The sequence below is a fragment of the Thunnus thynnus genome, chromosome 15 (genome assembly GCF_963924715.1).
Source record: "Thunnus thynnus chromosome 15, fThuThy2.1, whole genome shotgun sequence".
NCBI lineage: Eukaryota > Metazoa > Chordata > Actinopteri > Scombriformes > Scombridae > Thunnus > Thunnus thynnus.
The window spans coordinates 28,960,148-28,978,791 of record NC_089531.1 but is presented as its reverse complement, the minus strand read 5'-3'; the positions used below and the strand labels follow the sequence as shown (position 1 = coordinate 28,978,791).

The following is an 18,644-nucleotide window of genomic DNA, read 5'->3' as shown; positions in this document are numbered from 1 at the left end:
AAACCATTCACTCTCAATACACGTGAGACAGACATAGAAATGTGATTTTGCACTACAGTCTTAATTACCTCATCTTCTTTTTGTTCATGTATCCTCATTATTTATTAAACATGTAGAAATGTGCTCATATCGGCCATTCTCTGTTGAACCTATTCAACAGAGAATCTTCTCTTTGCTGGGAATATCATACTTCTGGGCAGATGGTAATTTGGTAATTTTGGTGGGGAAATATCTGAGATTAGGTTTAAATTTGATATCACTTTGGTGTGTGTTCTTGCTAAATTCTTGATTTACCTCAACTGCTAACTGCAGAGACACCCAGATCTTTATTTGAAACAGGCTTATTTATAAGACAGGTATTTATTCCTAATTTCTCCCGTTTTTCAGTGTACTTCATTATATTGTATTTTGGAGTCTGCCTGTTTTCTGATCTACTCCTGTTTTAATTTGCTGTTGATGCAAACCCAACACATCCTCCTTGTCTACGTGTTGTCTTAATAAATTCAGTATGATGTGTATATCCACACAGCACTAACTGCATCAGTACAACAGTGTCGTCATGTCCTGTTACACTCACTGTTCTGCTGCTCATTTCTCATTTTAACAGAAATATTGTTTTCATGTACAATTTTTTTTCCAGTGGCTTCTTCTTTTCCATTTGTCCGTTAAGCTACCTTCAGTGAAACTCGACACTTCCAGCCCAGATGTTTCACACTAAAAGCCCTCTAGTAGCATAAACCTTTCTTTCCTAGTAGGCTTTATTGCATGGCTTTTTGCACTTCGTCTTTATTGGACAGTAACAAGGGGAAAGAGAGGGCGATGACTGGCTTGAAAGGAACAAGGGAAGTTGCAGATACAGTATGTGGAGTGTGATTCCGTCACTGATGGTACTGTATCTTATCAGCGATTAAAATTGAACAACTAGAGCTAGTAGAATAAAACGTACAAGCCATAGGAAACATTAGAAAATGAAAACAGTATTTCCATTAGAGAAGAGAGTATGACATGACTCTGTCTCTGTACTGATGGATTTAGTGTTGTGGAAATTAACATTATACTGTATGAACTATGTGAGCTACGGGTAATTCCACCCCTCCAAATGTATATTATATTATTACCTGATGTTTGTCAGGTAAAAATAGCAGCTTTTATTTGTTCCATGATTTGGTCATCAGTTGAATGTTGGCCATTATTTGAGGATTTACAGTATGCGTCACTGAAAGCTATTTTCAATTCAAAAAGAGTGGGGGCAAAGATGCTTCATGCCAGAACTCTTTAATTATGACTCCACTAAATGCACATTTAGATTTTTAGTTGCTGAACTCTCTATATGTTCTGTAGGAGAGTGCTACCTGACAGACTGGACAGTTTGGAGTCCGTGCCAGCTGAGCTGTGTTAGCGGAGATGACTTGGGTTTCGGCTCAGTCCAGGTCCGATCCCGAGCTGTGGTGGCGCAGGACCCAGAGAACCTGCTGCAGTGTCCAGAACAGGAGTTGGAGGCCCGGCCTTGTACAGGTCAGTCTGACCAGAGTCCTGCTGGGACTCAAAATGAGCGGGTTGTCCACTAATCGGAAAATTGGTGGTTCGATTCCTGGCTCATCCAGTCCGCATGTCGAAGTGTCCTTGGGCAAGATATTGAACCCCAAATTGCTCCTAATGGCTGTGTCATCTGTGTGTGAATGGTTATTTTCCTCTGATGGGCCCTTGCATGGTAGCCCATTGTATGAATATGTGTGTGAATGAGTGAATGTGGCTCGTAGTGCTAAAGCGCTTTGAGTGGTCGGAAGACTAGAACGGCGCTATACAAGTACAGTCCATTTACCATTTACCATTTAAAGTGATTCACCAAGGAAACTAACAGGAGTAGGGGGAGTACTGGGACCAGGAGATCATTGCATTGCATTATAAATTAATTAGCATCCAATTATAATTGCTTCATGGTCAAACTGGGATAAGAACTTTCACCTCCTTTATACATTTTCTGTTGAATCTACAGTATTAGCTGAATTGTTATTAAAGTTTTTAATGAAGTCATGACCATGCTCTTCCTACAGAGGGCCAGTGTTTTGAATACAAGTGGAGTACTGGACCATGGAGAGGCTCATCTCGCCAAGTCTGGTGTCAGCGCTCAGATGGACTAAATGTCACAGGTAAGCATAACGAACTCTGCCTGAGCCTTTGAGTGATACTGTGGATAGCTAATGAACTGGAATAAGAGCCTTGTTACATACATATACAGTATATTAGAAAGGTCAAAAGTTAGGAGACCTTTTCTCATTCAAGTGAAGGGGAAGGTGTGTCCGAACTTTTGACAGGTACTGTGCGTATATACAATAGCAATGAACAATTATATGAATAAAACATTACAAATAAACATTCACAAATGGAAGAGGAAAAAAAATTTAAAAAACATTGGGAAATTGGGAATTTTGTTTTATCCTTTATAAACAAGGATAAAACAAAACAAATGACAAAGACAATACAGAAGATTCATGACCAATATATTGGTTCATTGAGCTGTGAGACAGTAGTGTTACATACAACACAGAAATACAAACCACTGTATATTTGAGATGAACCAATTAGTCAGTTAACCCATCAGTCCATCAAGCTTGTTTTATATGACAGATTAAGTAATTACCATTGGGCCCTGTAATCAATGAAATAAACCAGGATGTTCTGAATACTCATACAGCCTGTGTGGATCAGTCTGTAGTCTCTACTCTGACAGTGTGGATGTAAATGTGACCTAAATTAGCTCTTAAGCTTCCACAGCTCTGACACGTGAGGTCTGGTGATACACATGGCAAGGTGATAATGTGGAAGACGTTACTTAAAACTGTCTCGTTCAGAGTGTCAGAAGCTATCTAAGCATTTCTTGACAGCGAATTCTAGGAAACTGTAAGCAGATGAGGCTTTTAATCCCCAGCAGTGCCACAGTCAAAGTTTAATCCCAATGTCCATCGCATGTCAGGGTAAAGCTCAGCACCAATAGCATTGTTCTCCAGCTCCACAAAGCATCACTTATCCACTGGTATGCCACTCGATGAGGGTGTATGTAGAAGAATGTATTTCTTTTATGAAGGCATCTGCTTTTACTTACAGCTCCTGCTTCCTACAGGCCTGGAGCCATGTAGTATTTGTTGGTTAGGTGAGCGTACAACACTCAGCTCTTAGTTTAAGTGAACGATGAATGTCAGTGCTCCCAGTACTCCAGATGGCGTGCCTATCTCCGGCTGCTCTTATTGGCACACTGCATCTTTTTCCTTCTTGCAAATGTTTCCTCACAAGCAGTGGCGTTCCCCTCATGAATATGCATACTGAGCTCTCTCCTCCAGCATGCTGCCTAATAAATATTCAAGAAGCTCTGATAGATTACCGTGTTTTTGCAGACATGTGTTTTATCTGAATGTCTGGTGGTTGGATCAATGTCAGTTGTACTGTCTGTCTACATTATCCTGCTTATTTTATCCTCAGTGGGAATACATACTCTTTACTCTACACAGTCTGCAACTCAGCAAAACCCTGGATGAACCTGATTACCAAGTGACTGAATGATAACTCCAACTCTGCTTCTGACAAAATTAAATTCAGTCAGCAGTTGATTGAGATAAAAAAAAAAAATGTAGGTCCCTCTCTACTGTAAATAGTATCTTCCCTCTTGTATATTTGTCAGTGAGTATTGATTTAGGTCCAGAGTGGTGGAAATAATACCTTTTCCTTTGCCTCCAGGCACTCCATTCCATCGCTGTGAGAGGACAATAGTATTCTCCCAAAGGATGTCTTGCAGTTCATTCCAGTAGTAAAGTGCATAGTACTGGAAGCTAGTACTCCCCTACTGTAGTTCAGAGTTGTTATGAGGAAGTTAGGAAACTACCTTGTCCTGTGTTATTGTATCATGATTGTTCACTCTGAACTGTGCTATCTCAGCAACTTCTACAAAAAGGCCTTATGACTGAAAAGATGTCAGTTATGACTTTTTCCTATAACTCACATCGGTGAGATCATGAGAGCAATAGCTGTCTCAAATGGTTCTCTGGCAAAGGGTGCACAGTGGTTTAAAGGTGTGAGTACCTTTAAAGGTATACTATGCAGGATTTGTCGGTTAGTGTTTGTAAACACACAGCATTCAAAGTTGGCAATCCCTCCCTCCCTCAATGAGAGAGAGAGACAGAGAGAGAGAGAAAGAGAGCAGTGGTGGTTGAGCAAGCTAGAGAGTAAATGAAGAGAGCAAGCAGCACTGGCGAGAATGAAGTCAAGAATCAGAGTAATAAAATGCTATTTTCTGATTGTTTCAAAGCGGTTACGTTCTAAAGCATTCACTCTCGGTTCTGCATGTGTGTGAGTTGGTGAAACAGACACACCAACAGCAGAGGAGTGGCACACAGCAGCACTCTGCACACAACGAAGGAGGGAAGTGGAGAAGCACTGAATCAAATAAATACCTGGACGCTACGCTTCAAGTCCCAGCTTCTCACCCTGCACGCTGTTATTGGCTGAACACCCACTGCCCAAAGGTTGTCCAAAGTGTCTGGAACATGACCAAATAATAAGAAAATAATAATTTACAGGCAGAGGGCATACCCAAGCCTTAAGGGTAGTGGCAGCAGCAAGCCAAACCAAATCAAACCAAACTATAATAGTGACTATAATGGTATTTATAATATTTGTTGCTGCAGACTCTCACAGCAGGATGTGTGTGTATGTGTTTGTAGTTTGTTCATTTCTTTTCAGCTGCTGTTGTCTGCAAACAAACTGCCTTTTCTATCAGATACATTTCTCCATTTCTCACATTTTCTACCTGCTTTTTTGGGGGGAAGTGTTTTTTTTTCACGTCGTTGTTCTTGTGGAGGTGAAGCTCAAAGAGGAATTAAAAGAAAGCTAGACTCGAAGAAGAAGAAGCAAACAAATATTAAAAAGACAAATACATCTGATTGACAGGAGCTGTGACACTGTTTACATTAAAGTTTTTCAAGTAAAGACATGGACTGCCTGTCCACTTCAAAGTGTAATTATCAGTCTTTACAGCTTGAGCAAGTGGTGTGGAAGTTAGTATGCACACAGACTATCTCAGTGGGCTTTTCAGTGCACTGAAGTCCACTGAAGGCATGGATTCGAATAGGAACATCAAAGATCCATGCTCTTGTAAAATGCATCCTTCTTGTGTTTTTTGGTGTTAGAATAAGCTTTTAATTAAGTTGTCTGGAGGTTTGGAGATCATCAAATTTGGACTTTAAAGACCTGAGAAGGCATGCTTTGCAGCAGAGTCCGTGGCGTAGAAGATGGTATCATTAGCATAAAATGAACAAACAAAATCTTGCTATCGACAATCAAAAGCCTTGGACAGATTTACAAAGAATGTTGTTTTTGATCAAGCGAGGTAACAGTGTCATAACAGCAGTTACAGCAGTTATGTACTAAGAGCAGACTGTTGTGGCTGACGGATATTATTGTCCTCAGGGAAGGCACGTAGTTGTGAACTGATCAGTGATTCTAAATTTTAGACAGGCAGACTGGATAGAGGCTAATACTTGTTTAAGTCACAAGTGTCACCACATTCTGTATGGTATTACCTTGTTGAGTAAAAACAGCCCAAGATCAAGACTTCACTTCATCTTGGAAAGGGCCATTGTGTAGATAGTGTAGTGTGTGTTGTGTAGACCGTTATAATGCAGTAAATCACCACATAAAGGGGCAAAGACATAATCTGCCACGGGTATTAAATCTCCCCTGGATGCATATATACTCTCAGCATTGCTACAGTGTATCTGCCAAAGCACGGATTTCAAAACAAGTGCCCAAATCAGTCTCTGGATTTGAGTAAAATCTTTTTAGTGCTTTTCAAACTGGGCTAATTATCAAATTATTCCAGCATAACAAGCCATGGTAAGTATCATTGTAATGAGCTGAATCTTAGTGAGTGTTGTTTTCAGAGAGACAGGAACAGAGACGGCTGTGGCTGCTGTAATACTCACTGCCTCCAGCTCAACAAAAAAGTGTTGGAGTTAGGAATCTGGGCCACATTTGTACTGTTCATGGATTTTTTGGAAAGTCTGTAATACTGCTATTGAGTGACTACCAGCAAAGGTCATTATACTGTTTCGTACAACTCACAATAATAGAAACACTCGCAGTAAACCTCTGATGTTTGACCTTATGGCCTTTTCTCTGCAGGTGGATGCCCAGGGACAGCCAAGCCAATGGCTGACCGATCCTGTGACCCACCCTGCACCAAGCCACGTTCCCTGTGCACAGAGGTGAGTTTGATGACAAATATTGCATACATTTGCAATCAGATCCAGTCTTCAGCATTCACAATAGTACGGCTGCTTTGCTGTGTTGAATGGTATTTTCTGTGGATCTGCTTGATCAGGGACTGGCTGTAAGATCCCACATGAAGTACAGTATATCTACTTGGGAACCCTTGACACAGGTTCCACATCCTTGAGAGATGTAAGCAGTTTGTTCAGAGTAATTTTCCTTTCTCAGAATTAATTCCATTGAATAGTTTGAAGAGGCCTGAAGAAGTGAAAATATGAAGTATTTGCCTAGAAAAAGAAATGATTTAGGGAAAGTCATGAAAAATAAATATAATTTTGAGTAACTGATTTTTTTTTTCTTTTACATCTTGTAACCCCTAAGGTTTATCTCGAAAATTCTTTAGGGTTCCCCGACCCCCAAGCTGGGAACTATTGCTTTAGGCCTTTAAGTATCAATGTATCAATTAGCATAGAAAAAAATTAGTTGTGTTGTGGATGTCAGTTTTGTCCAGGGTTGTGCTTGGCAAAACTCAGTGTTAGGCTACTGCAGGGAATTGGCAAACATGGCTTACCTACAACCTTAGAGCTCTGTCTATTACAATATTGCAAATTTAACATGAGGATTCTGTCCTAGTTCCTGTCTGTCCCTTTTTAGTGTGTTCTGTTTCTCCTCAGCAGAACTGCTTGTCAGATGGTTGAACAGCTTCCGAAGGACTATACTATACTCAGGACTATACATCCTGATAGGTCTTTTCTGACATTGGTCAACCTCCTCCTCTTTAATGTTGGCAGGTCAGGTCCTATTTTATTGGTGAAAAGACGGATGGCAAGGTTTCAAATCATTACACAGTCCAAAACACCAAATCAAAGAGTCCATTGTTGCGTGATTACCTAAACGTAGTGCCACTCAAAATAACTACTTTTCCTCTGCTGATGTTTCTCAGTGTCCTTTGGCATTTATTGGCATCTCTTGGTGTCATTTGGTGTCCTTCTGCATTTTTAGGTCTCTTCTGGTGTCTCCTGCCATCTTTTGTTTCTTGTTTTGTTTCTTGGCATCTTCAGGTGCCATTGGCATCTCCTGATGTTTCTTGGCATTTCCTAATGTTTCTTGGTGTCTCCCAATCTTTCTGGGCGTCTCCTGGTGTCCCTTTGAACCCTCTGGTGTCTCTTGGTGTATTGTATTAGTCCGTAATAATGAGCCAGACCTGTCCTCTCATGTGTGACTTCAGTGCTTACCCTTCAATCTTTTCCTATACACACCCTAATGTACTAAACAAAAACACTCATCTTAAGACTGACCAAGCAGATTTATCTTCAAATGTTAACTTAATGTGACATGTTCTGTCTTTTGCCCAAGTATATACACCAGCTCAGGAACCTAAACAAACAGATTTTGGCTTTGGTTGCTGGCTGTCCCAGGGATTTAACAAAGCAACTGATGTTGATTCTAGCATACAGCTAATAGCCACATGCTACTGTAGCTACTACAATACAAGATACATTAGATAATTTCACATTGAAAACGTAAGACAGAAATGTTTATCAAACTTATTTCAGCCATGTTAGAAATGAATCAGCAGCCCAAGAGCCGTGTCTGTAACCCCGAATATGGCTGAGCCCCAGAGCCCCTGTTGGGATGAAAGCAGTCCATCTGGGTAGTTTAAGGAAGCAGAAAAAAGGGAATAGAAAAGAGAAAAAATGAGAGGGAAAAAACCCACAATAATCTGACTCACTTGGTGTTGCCACCTGTTGTTAAGCTTTTCCTATTATCCTCTCTGAACACACCTGGACTGAAGCACTACAGGGTAAAGAACAGCTGCTAATGTTTTTCACGAACACACAACTAAGCAAATACACTAGGAGAACCTGCTTTTAAGCTTGCAAATGAAATAGCTCAGAATACACTGACATGAAAAAATCTGTACAGAGCATATCCAAAATATCACAATGCTATTGCAGTTGAAAATAGCCATTATATAATATGTTAGTATGTGATGTGCTGTACTGTCAAACTGCTATCACTGGTTTTGAAGTGATTCTACGGCAGCCTGTGAAAACAGTTGTGTTCTGTGGCTCTGTTGGAGCATTGTCAAGTCAAAAATAACCCTGTTGACTTCATCAGCATTTAGCTCAAAGCACCGCTGTGCTTAATGCTGCATTCATGCTCTGTTGGATGGATGGGAGGATCGGAAAGATTCCCTCTTGTGAGCGTCACATCATCTAACAACTCAGGAGGGTTATATGTTAACTGAGTTGGTCGTATGAGGGTTTAAAATACTGTGCACTGACAAAATTACATTCTATCCATTAAAGTTGGGTTTAATTACATTGAATGACAGACTTTGGCTGATGTGAGGCATCCATGTTTGCTTGGTTTCCAGGTACTTTGTATTATTAAGTGGAAAGTCTGGTATGTTGGAGCTTTCAGAAAGATCCTTGTTTCCCAGTTGTAATTACGTCTTGGAGGTTGACATTAACAATTATTATAAAAATTATTATTATGATAATGATTATTTACAAGTTGGAAAGTCGTGATTACAGTAACTCTGATATGACATGAACATGGCATAAGTACCGCATCTCAAAGGTGCTAGCATAACTCTAGACTCTTAGGACTTTTTTTTCATGGAGTCACAACAACCAGCACAAGCAGCGTTATGATAGTTTGGTATTTTTCTGACCTTGAAATTTGCTTTGCCTGTTCTTTTGGTATCTTGTGCACAGGTGGGAGGAGAAGTGGAAGTAGGTAGGAGATTCATTCAAATGAGGCAGCGCAAAGTGAGTTGTTGATACATGGAAATTGGGTCTTTGACATTGAGCTGAGAATAAATGTTTCTGGTGTAATGTCAATTACTGACACATTTGACCTGCAGTAAATGGCACTCTCCCACCAGTAGGTGATTTAAATTGGCATCAAAAATAACGTTTAATGTTATTAATGCAAGAACGGCAGTAAATCAGTGTACCCATATTAGTGAATGTTTTGCAGTATCTGTGTGCAACGCTGTATGAAAACCTCCTTCCATTTATCAGACTCCTTCATCAGGACAGCCTCCAATAAGAGAAGAGCTGTGCCAGAGCACAGTGCCATTACGCATGGCTGGTCACTGCTTACACCTTGATTAAATCATATAAAATTTACACCAGGCTACTACAAAATGACCACATACAACTCTACACACATCAGACTGGTTGGTTATAACTGGGTACTCTGCCTGTTTAAATGGGCCTTGTGGAGTTTTCTTGTAAACAAACAAATGTTGGTCAAATAAATGTTTCATGCATTTCCTTCCTCATAAAACATTTGCAAAGCTCTCTGCCCCCTACATTGTTTACATCTGTTTTCTAGCTTGCTGTGCCATTTCTGGCACATTGCTGTGTTTCTTGGTGCATTACAGCCACCTGTAGATGATTGGAGTGTTTGTACCATTGGTAGGACTGTGCATGGCGTCACCTGCGTGCATGTGAGTCCTTGTGCATGGACCTTTAAGTGAGACATGTTGGATTACCAGGGCTCATTTTCCTGTGCATCATGTCCTCCTTTCCAACTTTTTAAAAGTAGAAGTGCCATCTCATATTTTATTCTCGAAATGCACTACAGTGCAAACATCCAACCAATTACTAAACTATGTGACCACTTACAATGTGAGATACCGTAGAATAATGGCAGAAATAGTGCCGGTCCAATGCAATCATACAAACAGCTTCATCTCATGTGTTTAATTATCTATTTCTATTGCCCCCCCCCCCCTTTCACACACCATCTGCCTCTGGCTGCAGATTTGTGGAACTCTTGTTGTCATGCTTCCCTGTGACTGGCACAGCTGTTTCAGAGCTGTGAGAGTAGTGATGTGACTGGGTGACAGTGTATTTATTAATCACCACAACCTCTGATCTATATTTACCTTCATCCTCTAGCACGTTGTGCTGCTGCACATACATGAACCAAAATAGAAGGTGCACCTGGAGACACCCACACAGTCAGTGATTACATTAAAACTGTTTTCCTAACTTATTCTATTAAAGGGACAGATTAATCTCATTGTTTCATTTTGAAACACTGAAGCATTTTGAGATTTGAGCTCGACACTGTTATGGGCATGTCTGAGGCAAATAAGAGTAGTTCAAAAACTATTAAATATAATGACACTGTTACTGTTTCATGCACATTTAATCTGATACAAAGTTTAAAATTTGTGATGCCATCTGTGTGAAAATGGAATAATGGAAAGTAATGGAATATGTCTGCAAACTTTAGATCACCCAACAGCTGCATTTTCAAGTTCAGAATGAGTGATCATTTGGCTACTTTTATTTAATATCATATGGCTCATTGATTTTAGAAACTAAATGATTTAAGTATATTCTCTGTCAAATTAAATTAATTTTCTTAGACCACAAGCAGTTTAATTTTCCTTCAAGCTTTGTTTCTATCTTTAATTAACCATGCACTCTCAAGCAGCATTTGATGCTAAAGGAATATTTAATTCTTATGAGAGGATGTTTCCTCTCACCAGATATCCATGACATTGGATTTGATGCTTTTTTTCATCCTTAGTTTTTCATGTCAGGCCATTTGTTTTGAGACTAAATTTCCTGTGAATACCGAGGGAGAATTTAAAGTGGTACTGAGGGAGAAGAGGACAATAATCAATTGTGTTTTGCTCAGACAGTTGTCAGGCTCTCCACTGTGTACTGTCTGTACACAGGAATCTGCTGCTGATTAGAGTGACATGAAAAAAAACAGCAACACTTTTGTTTGAAGTAAAGATATTTTTCATATATAGATATAGACCATTTTAAAAAAAATCAATGGTTTCAGTGTTTGTTCTTGTCAAAAAATCTTTAGAACAGTAATTGGACCTGAAACCAAACACCATGTCTTTCCTAGGATATTAATATTACCACTGTCTTTTTCTGCAACAAATAAATATAGCATCAAACACCCAAACTGCAGTTACTCATCAGGAGGAGTACTACCCAGCCTGTGAAAACAGGGTCATTTCATGAGTCATTTCTTCAAGGAAAAAATGCCAAACTCATCTGGTTCCAGCATCTTTAATGTGAATATCTTCTGGTTTCTTTAGTTCTCTATGACAGTAAACGGAATATTTTTGGGTTATGGACTGTTGGTCGGGACAAAACAACATTTGAGGACATCACTTTGGGCTTTGGAAAACAGTGATCAACATTTCTGATGATTTTCTGACATTTTACAGACCAAACAGCTAATCGATTTATCAAGATAATAATCGACAGATTAACCTGAGTGATGATGAAAATAATCATTAGTTGCAGCTCTAGTTTGTTCATCTGAGGCTAGCCAGGATGTTGTCTGAGCAGAGCAAGGTATATTACATCATCCTGTTGTATAGATTCAAGATGGTAGATCACAGTGGCTCTGTAGTTTTGGCGATTTAATGTGCTCCCCGGTAATACTTCATTCATTTTGTTTTGGGGGATTACGTCTCTCAGCAGAATCCTCGCCACTGTTCAGATTCTTTAAAACTCCCTCAAATAGCAGAATCATTTCTGCCAAATCTTACTGTATAAACATTTGCTACAAATGGTCATTCCCTGATATAACTGTCTCTGACTGAAATAAAGATTGTTCAGGCAGAGCACTGAAGTTGTATTGGCTGATTGGCATCAGCTGTTTATACTACACGTCACTATCATTGGCTCATTCACAGCTGTTTGGCTGGTAACATCCAATCATTTTCATTCAGATATACAGTACAGACATTATAACCTGACACTATCACTGTTACTCCCAGCTTCCTCCACCACCCCAACTTCCTGCTTATGTGGTATTTTTCATATTGTTCATTTAACAAAGATTGACTGTTCATGTATGTTTATAAAGGGGATAAGCTCTCTTAGCAGAATCCTCATCACTGCTCAGACTCTTTGGGAGCTCCCTCACACAGTAGTCTTTTCCTGCCAAATCTAACTGTAACTATTTGCTATACTGTAAATGGTCAATTCCAGTGTGGTTATGACCTGTTGCAGTTGGTTTACTCCATTTTTGTATGTTTATGAACTAGAAGATCTGTAATCTTCATACTTTCTGAGTACCACAATGCATCTGTAGTATTAAGTATTGAAATGTGTAAGGTATTGTAACCTGGTAGTGACTGCTTGGTCTGATTCTTAAACTTGAAATCCTAACTTTGCCAAGTTCATACAATTTTATGGTTCTTGTATGGCTACTTGTGCTGAGAGATCAGTAAACCTTGATGCACTGAGCTTGGCTAGAGTATTAGAAAATGATCATTTTGACAGAACCTCATATATCATATTGGCACCTATATCAAAAAATCTTATATGGTACCCAGCCCTACTTTGAGGATGACAGTTTTACAGTGCAAATATACACCACGAGGCACTATCCACCACAGACCAGAAGAGGAATTGTATTTGTTTAAGTATGTGGTTGTATGAGTCAAAGATGTGGTTGCTAGAAGGACACCAGAGATGTCTGAAGAATGAGAGGAGAGCGCGTAAGTTTACATCATATATGAACGTTACAGCAGTACCCTCCAGAGACAGAACCCAGATATATATAAAATGATAATACAACGCTGAACCACACTTCCTTTCTTTTGTTTGCCACTAAGGAGATGTAAATGATCCCTCATTTCCTGCTCTGTCTGCTGTTGGATGTACGCAGCTACTGTTTGCACGATGGGGATTTCTGAGGCCGATTATCCTCCAGAGATTGTCAGGGAGCTGGGGACCCCCTGCAGGGTGATGAATATAGTGAGGGATGAGAAAGAGGGAGAGAGAGAGAGAGAGAGATGTGGAGGAGGGGTGGCTCCCCTGCACACACACACACACACACACCATCCAACATAATCAAACACACACCCTGTCTGCCAAAACAGACAGCGGTATCAGACAGCAGCACTGTAACAGAGCTGATTAAAATGAGATTGTACAGCTAAATTATAGCTAAATTGGAGGTGCTCTATGATTTGTTAACTATGCTTTTTGTATTTCATTCCAACTTTAGTGCAAACAGCCTCTACACTGCATTGTACATTGCTTGCCAGCAGATCAGCCCCTTCTTTCAAAACAAAATACCAATCAGTCCTAGAGGATGAGAGTGTTTTCTAAGTGTGATTCCAAAAACCCTCACAAAAGATGGCTTGTAAAACCTATAGGTGCAAATTATACCATGTATTGCATGTCCCAGACTAATATTTCAGATCTGAGACAAAATCTTTGAGTCAGCACGGAATCCATGCTCATGCCCATCAAGTCAAGGTCTTTTTTCAGTGGAATTCAATGGAAAATGTGGTCAACCCAAAAAGACCCAGATAAATGGGAAACAACGCTTTTTCATGTCCTTTGTAGTTCACACTCCCCATCCTCCTCAGAAAGCACATTTTTGTGGTCAACCGTGTGAACAGAGCTGATAGAGAGTCTGCTTGGATCCATTTAGGTATTAGACATATTGACATTCAGTCAGTAGCCTGGGGCAATACAATTAACCTGACGCGCCAGATGGTTTGTTACACAGAACCATCTGAGAATTTGTCCTCGGAAACTTTTTGGAAAAGGGCAGGCACTTGAATCCTCATAGGATGCTGATTGGTCCGAACCACCAGTGGTTCGGACACGGACACATAACTTGAAGCCCTACAAGATGGATTCTCACGTGATCTTGTGATGTCGTGATCTCGCCAATCCAGCTGCTTCACAAGGTAACAAGACAATGGGATTCTAACTGATTATTTGACTGAATGTAAATGTGGACCCTCTATTCAGGTATCAGTTACTAGAAATCAAAAGGATCCTTAAAGGCCTCTACCATCAACCAGTTTGAATGGATCTTGACCACTTCTTGAGACGTCCCAGTTTTCAGATGTGCTTGGAGTTGAAACATCTCTGTCAGTAGTCTGTATTTGTTGAATATTGTGATCATTTGCTCCAGTCACAGATCTGTCCAACAAAAAACTTTTTTTTGTAATATATAAACTTCATATAATATCAGTGTAGTTTGTAACCCTGCATGTCAACAGTCCTGTCTCCTAGAAATTACGTTTATATACGACTAAATTGCAACAGCAAATTTCATTCATATTTTCAAGGAACCATAATGCCACCTGAATAATGTTTTCTGTCAGCATAATGAGGTAATGTTATTAATTAACATATCTGCAAAACCATAAAAATGTATTGAATATATCAGTAAAATGTTTAGTGACAACAAATGTCTTTTTTTTGCCCAAATATCCGATCTTTGCTGGTAGTGACTTCAGCGCTTTTTTATGGTTGTGTTTAGACACTGGAAGCACTCGGTTAAGGTTAGAGAAAGGTCATCATCTTTGTTTGAGATTCCCAGTCTCTGGTGTCAATGTCCAGTATTTTGTATGCCAACCACCCACCCTGACCTCCTCTCTATGACATCATGGTGGTACATACACATAAATGTTGCCTGTCTGAAATCCAGACAAACCATTGACGTTTGTAAATGCAACATAACTGAGAAAACAATTTAGTGTTATATAAATAATTTCAAGGAGACAGGGTTGGTGAAATGTTTAAGAAACATGGCCAGTCACACGATCAGTTGTAATAAACTGTGTTTTTGCCTTAAAAAGTGTATTGAAATTGCTGTCAGTGGTAAAGACTGATAAAAAAATCGGTTTTAAAGATTGCAACAATATGCTTAGAATAGTCATACTTTGCCTCACGTGCTTTCAAATATATCCTAAAGACAGATACTCCATCTCTGTTGGATTTCATATAGCCCAATACACAATGTTACAAGGTGAAAATGTAAGAAAGCTAATTTAGCTTGCTTTTAATCAGTGTGACTGTTGCTCGAGGTGGATGTTGCCATCACACACAAATGAAGAACCAGCATCAAACCCGCAGTGACAGCTTCATGCAGGGATTTGTCACACTGTCATCAACCTAATACTCCTGCATGAGGTCCATCATCAACTGCACATTGAGACAACAACACACTCCAGAACAAAGAACAGAACAAAGAAGGGAATGTCATGGAAACTAGAGACAAAAAAGAAGATGGAAGAAAAGATCAGGTTAATATTGTGTCAAATCAGCCCAGCTTGTTTACTAGATACACACGGACAAATAATCCAGAGCAGATTTGTGAGAGTGTCAACAAGTTACTTAAGATTTCCTTCTTAATCCCCCCCCCCCCAATGGTTCTCCCTCACCCATTCTTGTTTATTCAGCCTGTGCACAGATTTGTCTTCATTTGTTGACAGTTTATGCTTGTAGTTTTCACAGATAATCCCTCATGTTGCATGAAATTCAACTTTTATTTACAGAGCACGAGTGGTTATAATACATCTCTACTATATCTACTATAAGTGTTGATTTCCAACCTGGGATTGGGACCCCCACATGGTTGGAAGATAAATATGAGAGGTTGTGAAATTATTAGTACAAATGGAAAGGAGATACAAGAAGAAAAATTCTGCTACACAAGTCATGTTTTCTCAGACTTTTCTCTAAGGTTTGCCAGCATAGCAGTGTGGGTCGGTCAGTCGTTTTGTCCACCTCTCTGGTCCAGACTCAATTATCTCAACTATTGGATGGATTGCCAAGATATTATGTTCAGTCATGTGTCAGTCATGGTCCCCAGAGGATGAATCCTGTTTGCTTTGTTGATCCCCTGACTTTTCTCCTGGCACCACCATGAGGTTGAAATATTTGGTTTTGAATGAAATGTCAACTACTATTACATGGATTTCCATGGAATCTGTTACATATCTATAGTACCCAGAGAATAAATCCAAATGATCTAATGATCATTTTCTTTGACTTTTCATATAATACCACCAGTAGGTTGATATTTTTGGTTCACAGTCAAATATCTCAATAACTATTGGATAGATTCCCCATGAACTTTGGTGCAAATATTTATGCTCACCTTCTATTGATTTTGGTGATCCCAAAATTTCAATCTGCCCAATACTTTGGTTTATGACCAAATACCTGCAACAATATTGGCATTCCTACCAGCCTCAACTGAACTTTGTGTTTAGTGCTTATTATCAAATGTTAGCATGCTAACACTCCAAACTCAAATGGTGAACATGGTAAACATTATACCTGCTAAACAACATTGTCATTGTAAACATGTTAGCATGCTGACATTAGCATTTAGCTCAAAGCACTTCTGTAGCTACATGCAGCCTCACAAAACAGCTGGCATGGCTGTAGACTTTTTGTCTTGTTTATTATGAAACATGGAATTTAAATGAAATAATCCAAGTGAGGGGCACTCACTCAGCTGCTCTCAACTTGAAGACAAACCCAACCTGTGTCAAGCGAGTAGACATTGCCTTGTGAGTCACCAGCCGAAAAGGTTTAATTAAAATATTTTAACAGCACACAATTGTAAATAGATGTGTACTGTATGTGAGGCTTTATAGTTATCAATAGGAAACATATTTGGCTGCTGGACAATTTTACAGCACAAAACAGGCAGGTGCTGTTTTTCACCAACATAGCGAAACTTTTCAGTTTCTGGTGACTGCAAATGTGTAAGAAGTAATGTACTGTAATGGTCTCCACTACTAGTCCATGTCAACGTGTTAACCCTACCTGCTCCCTGTGTCAGGCGGGTGTGTGTGGCTGCGAGGAAGGCTACACTGAAGTGATGACGTCTGATGGCCTGCTGGACCAGTGTACTGTCATCCCTGTGCTGGAGATCCCCACCGGTGGCGACAACAAAGCAGATGTCAAGACTATCCGAGCCTTCAACCCCACCCAGCCTGCGGCCAGCACACCTGGCAGGGCAGGACGCACCTGGTTTCTGCAGCCCTTTGGTCCAGGTATAACACACCTCCACACAGTCTGTGACATCTGATCAGTCTCATGTTGAATGGCATGATGACTGTGAAACTGGAGACTTTAAAGCTCAAGTGAAGAATAAAACTGAATAGATAAGAATAGGATAAATCATAAGTCATCATCACATTCACAGAGACATCAGCAGATTATACTGAGACGATGAAAAGTGTGCAGCAATGCAGACAATATTCAATATTCTGAAAGTGCAATTTGTGGAGAAAATGTGTGATTGCTGAGAGAACAAAATTATTGCTTGCTAAGCTATATAAGGAGGAGTGGAAAGAGAGGTTTTAATAGGAAGAGGAACAGAAGGAGTGTTATGTGAAGGAGAGGAAGGAGGAGATGACAAAAGAATTGAAGAGAGAAAGGAAGGGCAGACGAGACAAAGAGAAGAAAACAAGAAGAAAAGAAAAGGGAAGAAAGAAAGGACAAGAAAGGAATGAAGGGAAACAGGAAGAAAGGCAAGATTAAAGGAAGAGGGAAGAATAAAAGGAGGAGTAAGGGATGAAGGAGGAAAAGGAGAAGAAAAACAGGAATAATGAAAAATGGAAGGAGGAACTGAGTAAGAAGGAATGAGGGGGAAAGGAAGATAAACAAAAAAGGAAGAGAACATAGAAAAGAACACAGGAAGAAGGATTTAATAGAGAAAACAGAAGGAAAATAAGAGTTAGGGAAAAGGGGGAGAAAGAAACAAAGAATGAGTGAAGGTGGATGAACATGAAGGGGGAGTAGAAAGAAAGAATGAAAACAGAAAGGAAGATAAGATATGAAGAGGATTGGTGGAGCAAAGGTTGAAAGAGAGAATAATGGGGAAAGGAAAGAAATGCTGATAGAAGAAATAGAGAAAATAAAGCAGATAATAGAAAAGGGGGAGAAGAAAATGGAAGGAAGAAAAGAGAATGAAGGGATGAATGGTGAAAGGAAGAAAGGAAAAGGGAAGGGAGTGAAGAGGAAAAAGGACTGAAGTGGGGAAAGGGAAGAACAAAAACAGGAGCGAGGAACTAGGAATAGGAAGAAAAACAGGAAATGAGGAAAAAAAGAAGGAAGAGAGAATGAAAAGTGGAAAAGGAGAAAACTGAATGGAAAAAGGAAAGAAAGAAAAGTAAGAAATGAAGGGAAAGGGGAAGAAAAGCATGAATAAAGAAATGTGAAGTGGAAAGTGGAAAAGCAAGAAAAACAAGACAAAAAACAAAGCAAGAATAAAGAACATGGGGAGTAAGGAAGGAGGAAAAAGGAATAGGGAGAGGAAGAAAAATAGATATGAAGAAAAAAGTTAATAAAGAATGGAGGAAGAACGAATGAAGACAAATAGGGAATATTAAGCAAAGCAAGAGAAAGAAGTGTATAGATATAATAGAAAGCAAAAAACAAAGAAAAAAGTAAAGCAGAGATGAAAAATGGAAAGACAAACACAGGATTAATGAGAAAAAAGTTAAGAAATCACAGTACAGTATATAACATATAGACTAATAATGTAAACAGTGCAGAGCTCTTACAGTTTTTAAGCTTATAGTGATTGTGTCATCTCATCACAGAGTTGAATAG

At 39.5% G+C, this 18,644-nt stretch overlaps 1 protein-coding gene across 1 annotated transcript in view; it reads left to right on the top strand.

The window, feature by feature from the left end:
• Window positions 1–18,644, top strand: part of thsd7aa (thrombospondin, type I, domain containing 7Aa) — a 174,251-nt gene that overhangs the window by 147,412 nt on the left and 8,195 nt on the right. Inside the window, exons 23-26 of the mRNA XM_067611663.1 lie at window positions 1,342–1,515; window positions 2,055–2,150; window positions 6,175–6,257; window positions 16,867–17,080. Of these exons, the coding sequence (XP_067467764.1) occupies window positions 1,342–1,515; window positions 2,055–2,150; window positions 6,175–6,257; window positions 16,867–17,080 (567 nt within the window). The remainder of the gene's footprint in view (window positions 1–1,341; window positions 1,516–2,054; window positions 2,151–6,174; window positions 6,258–16,866; window positions 17,081–18,644) is intronic.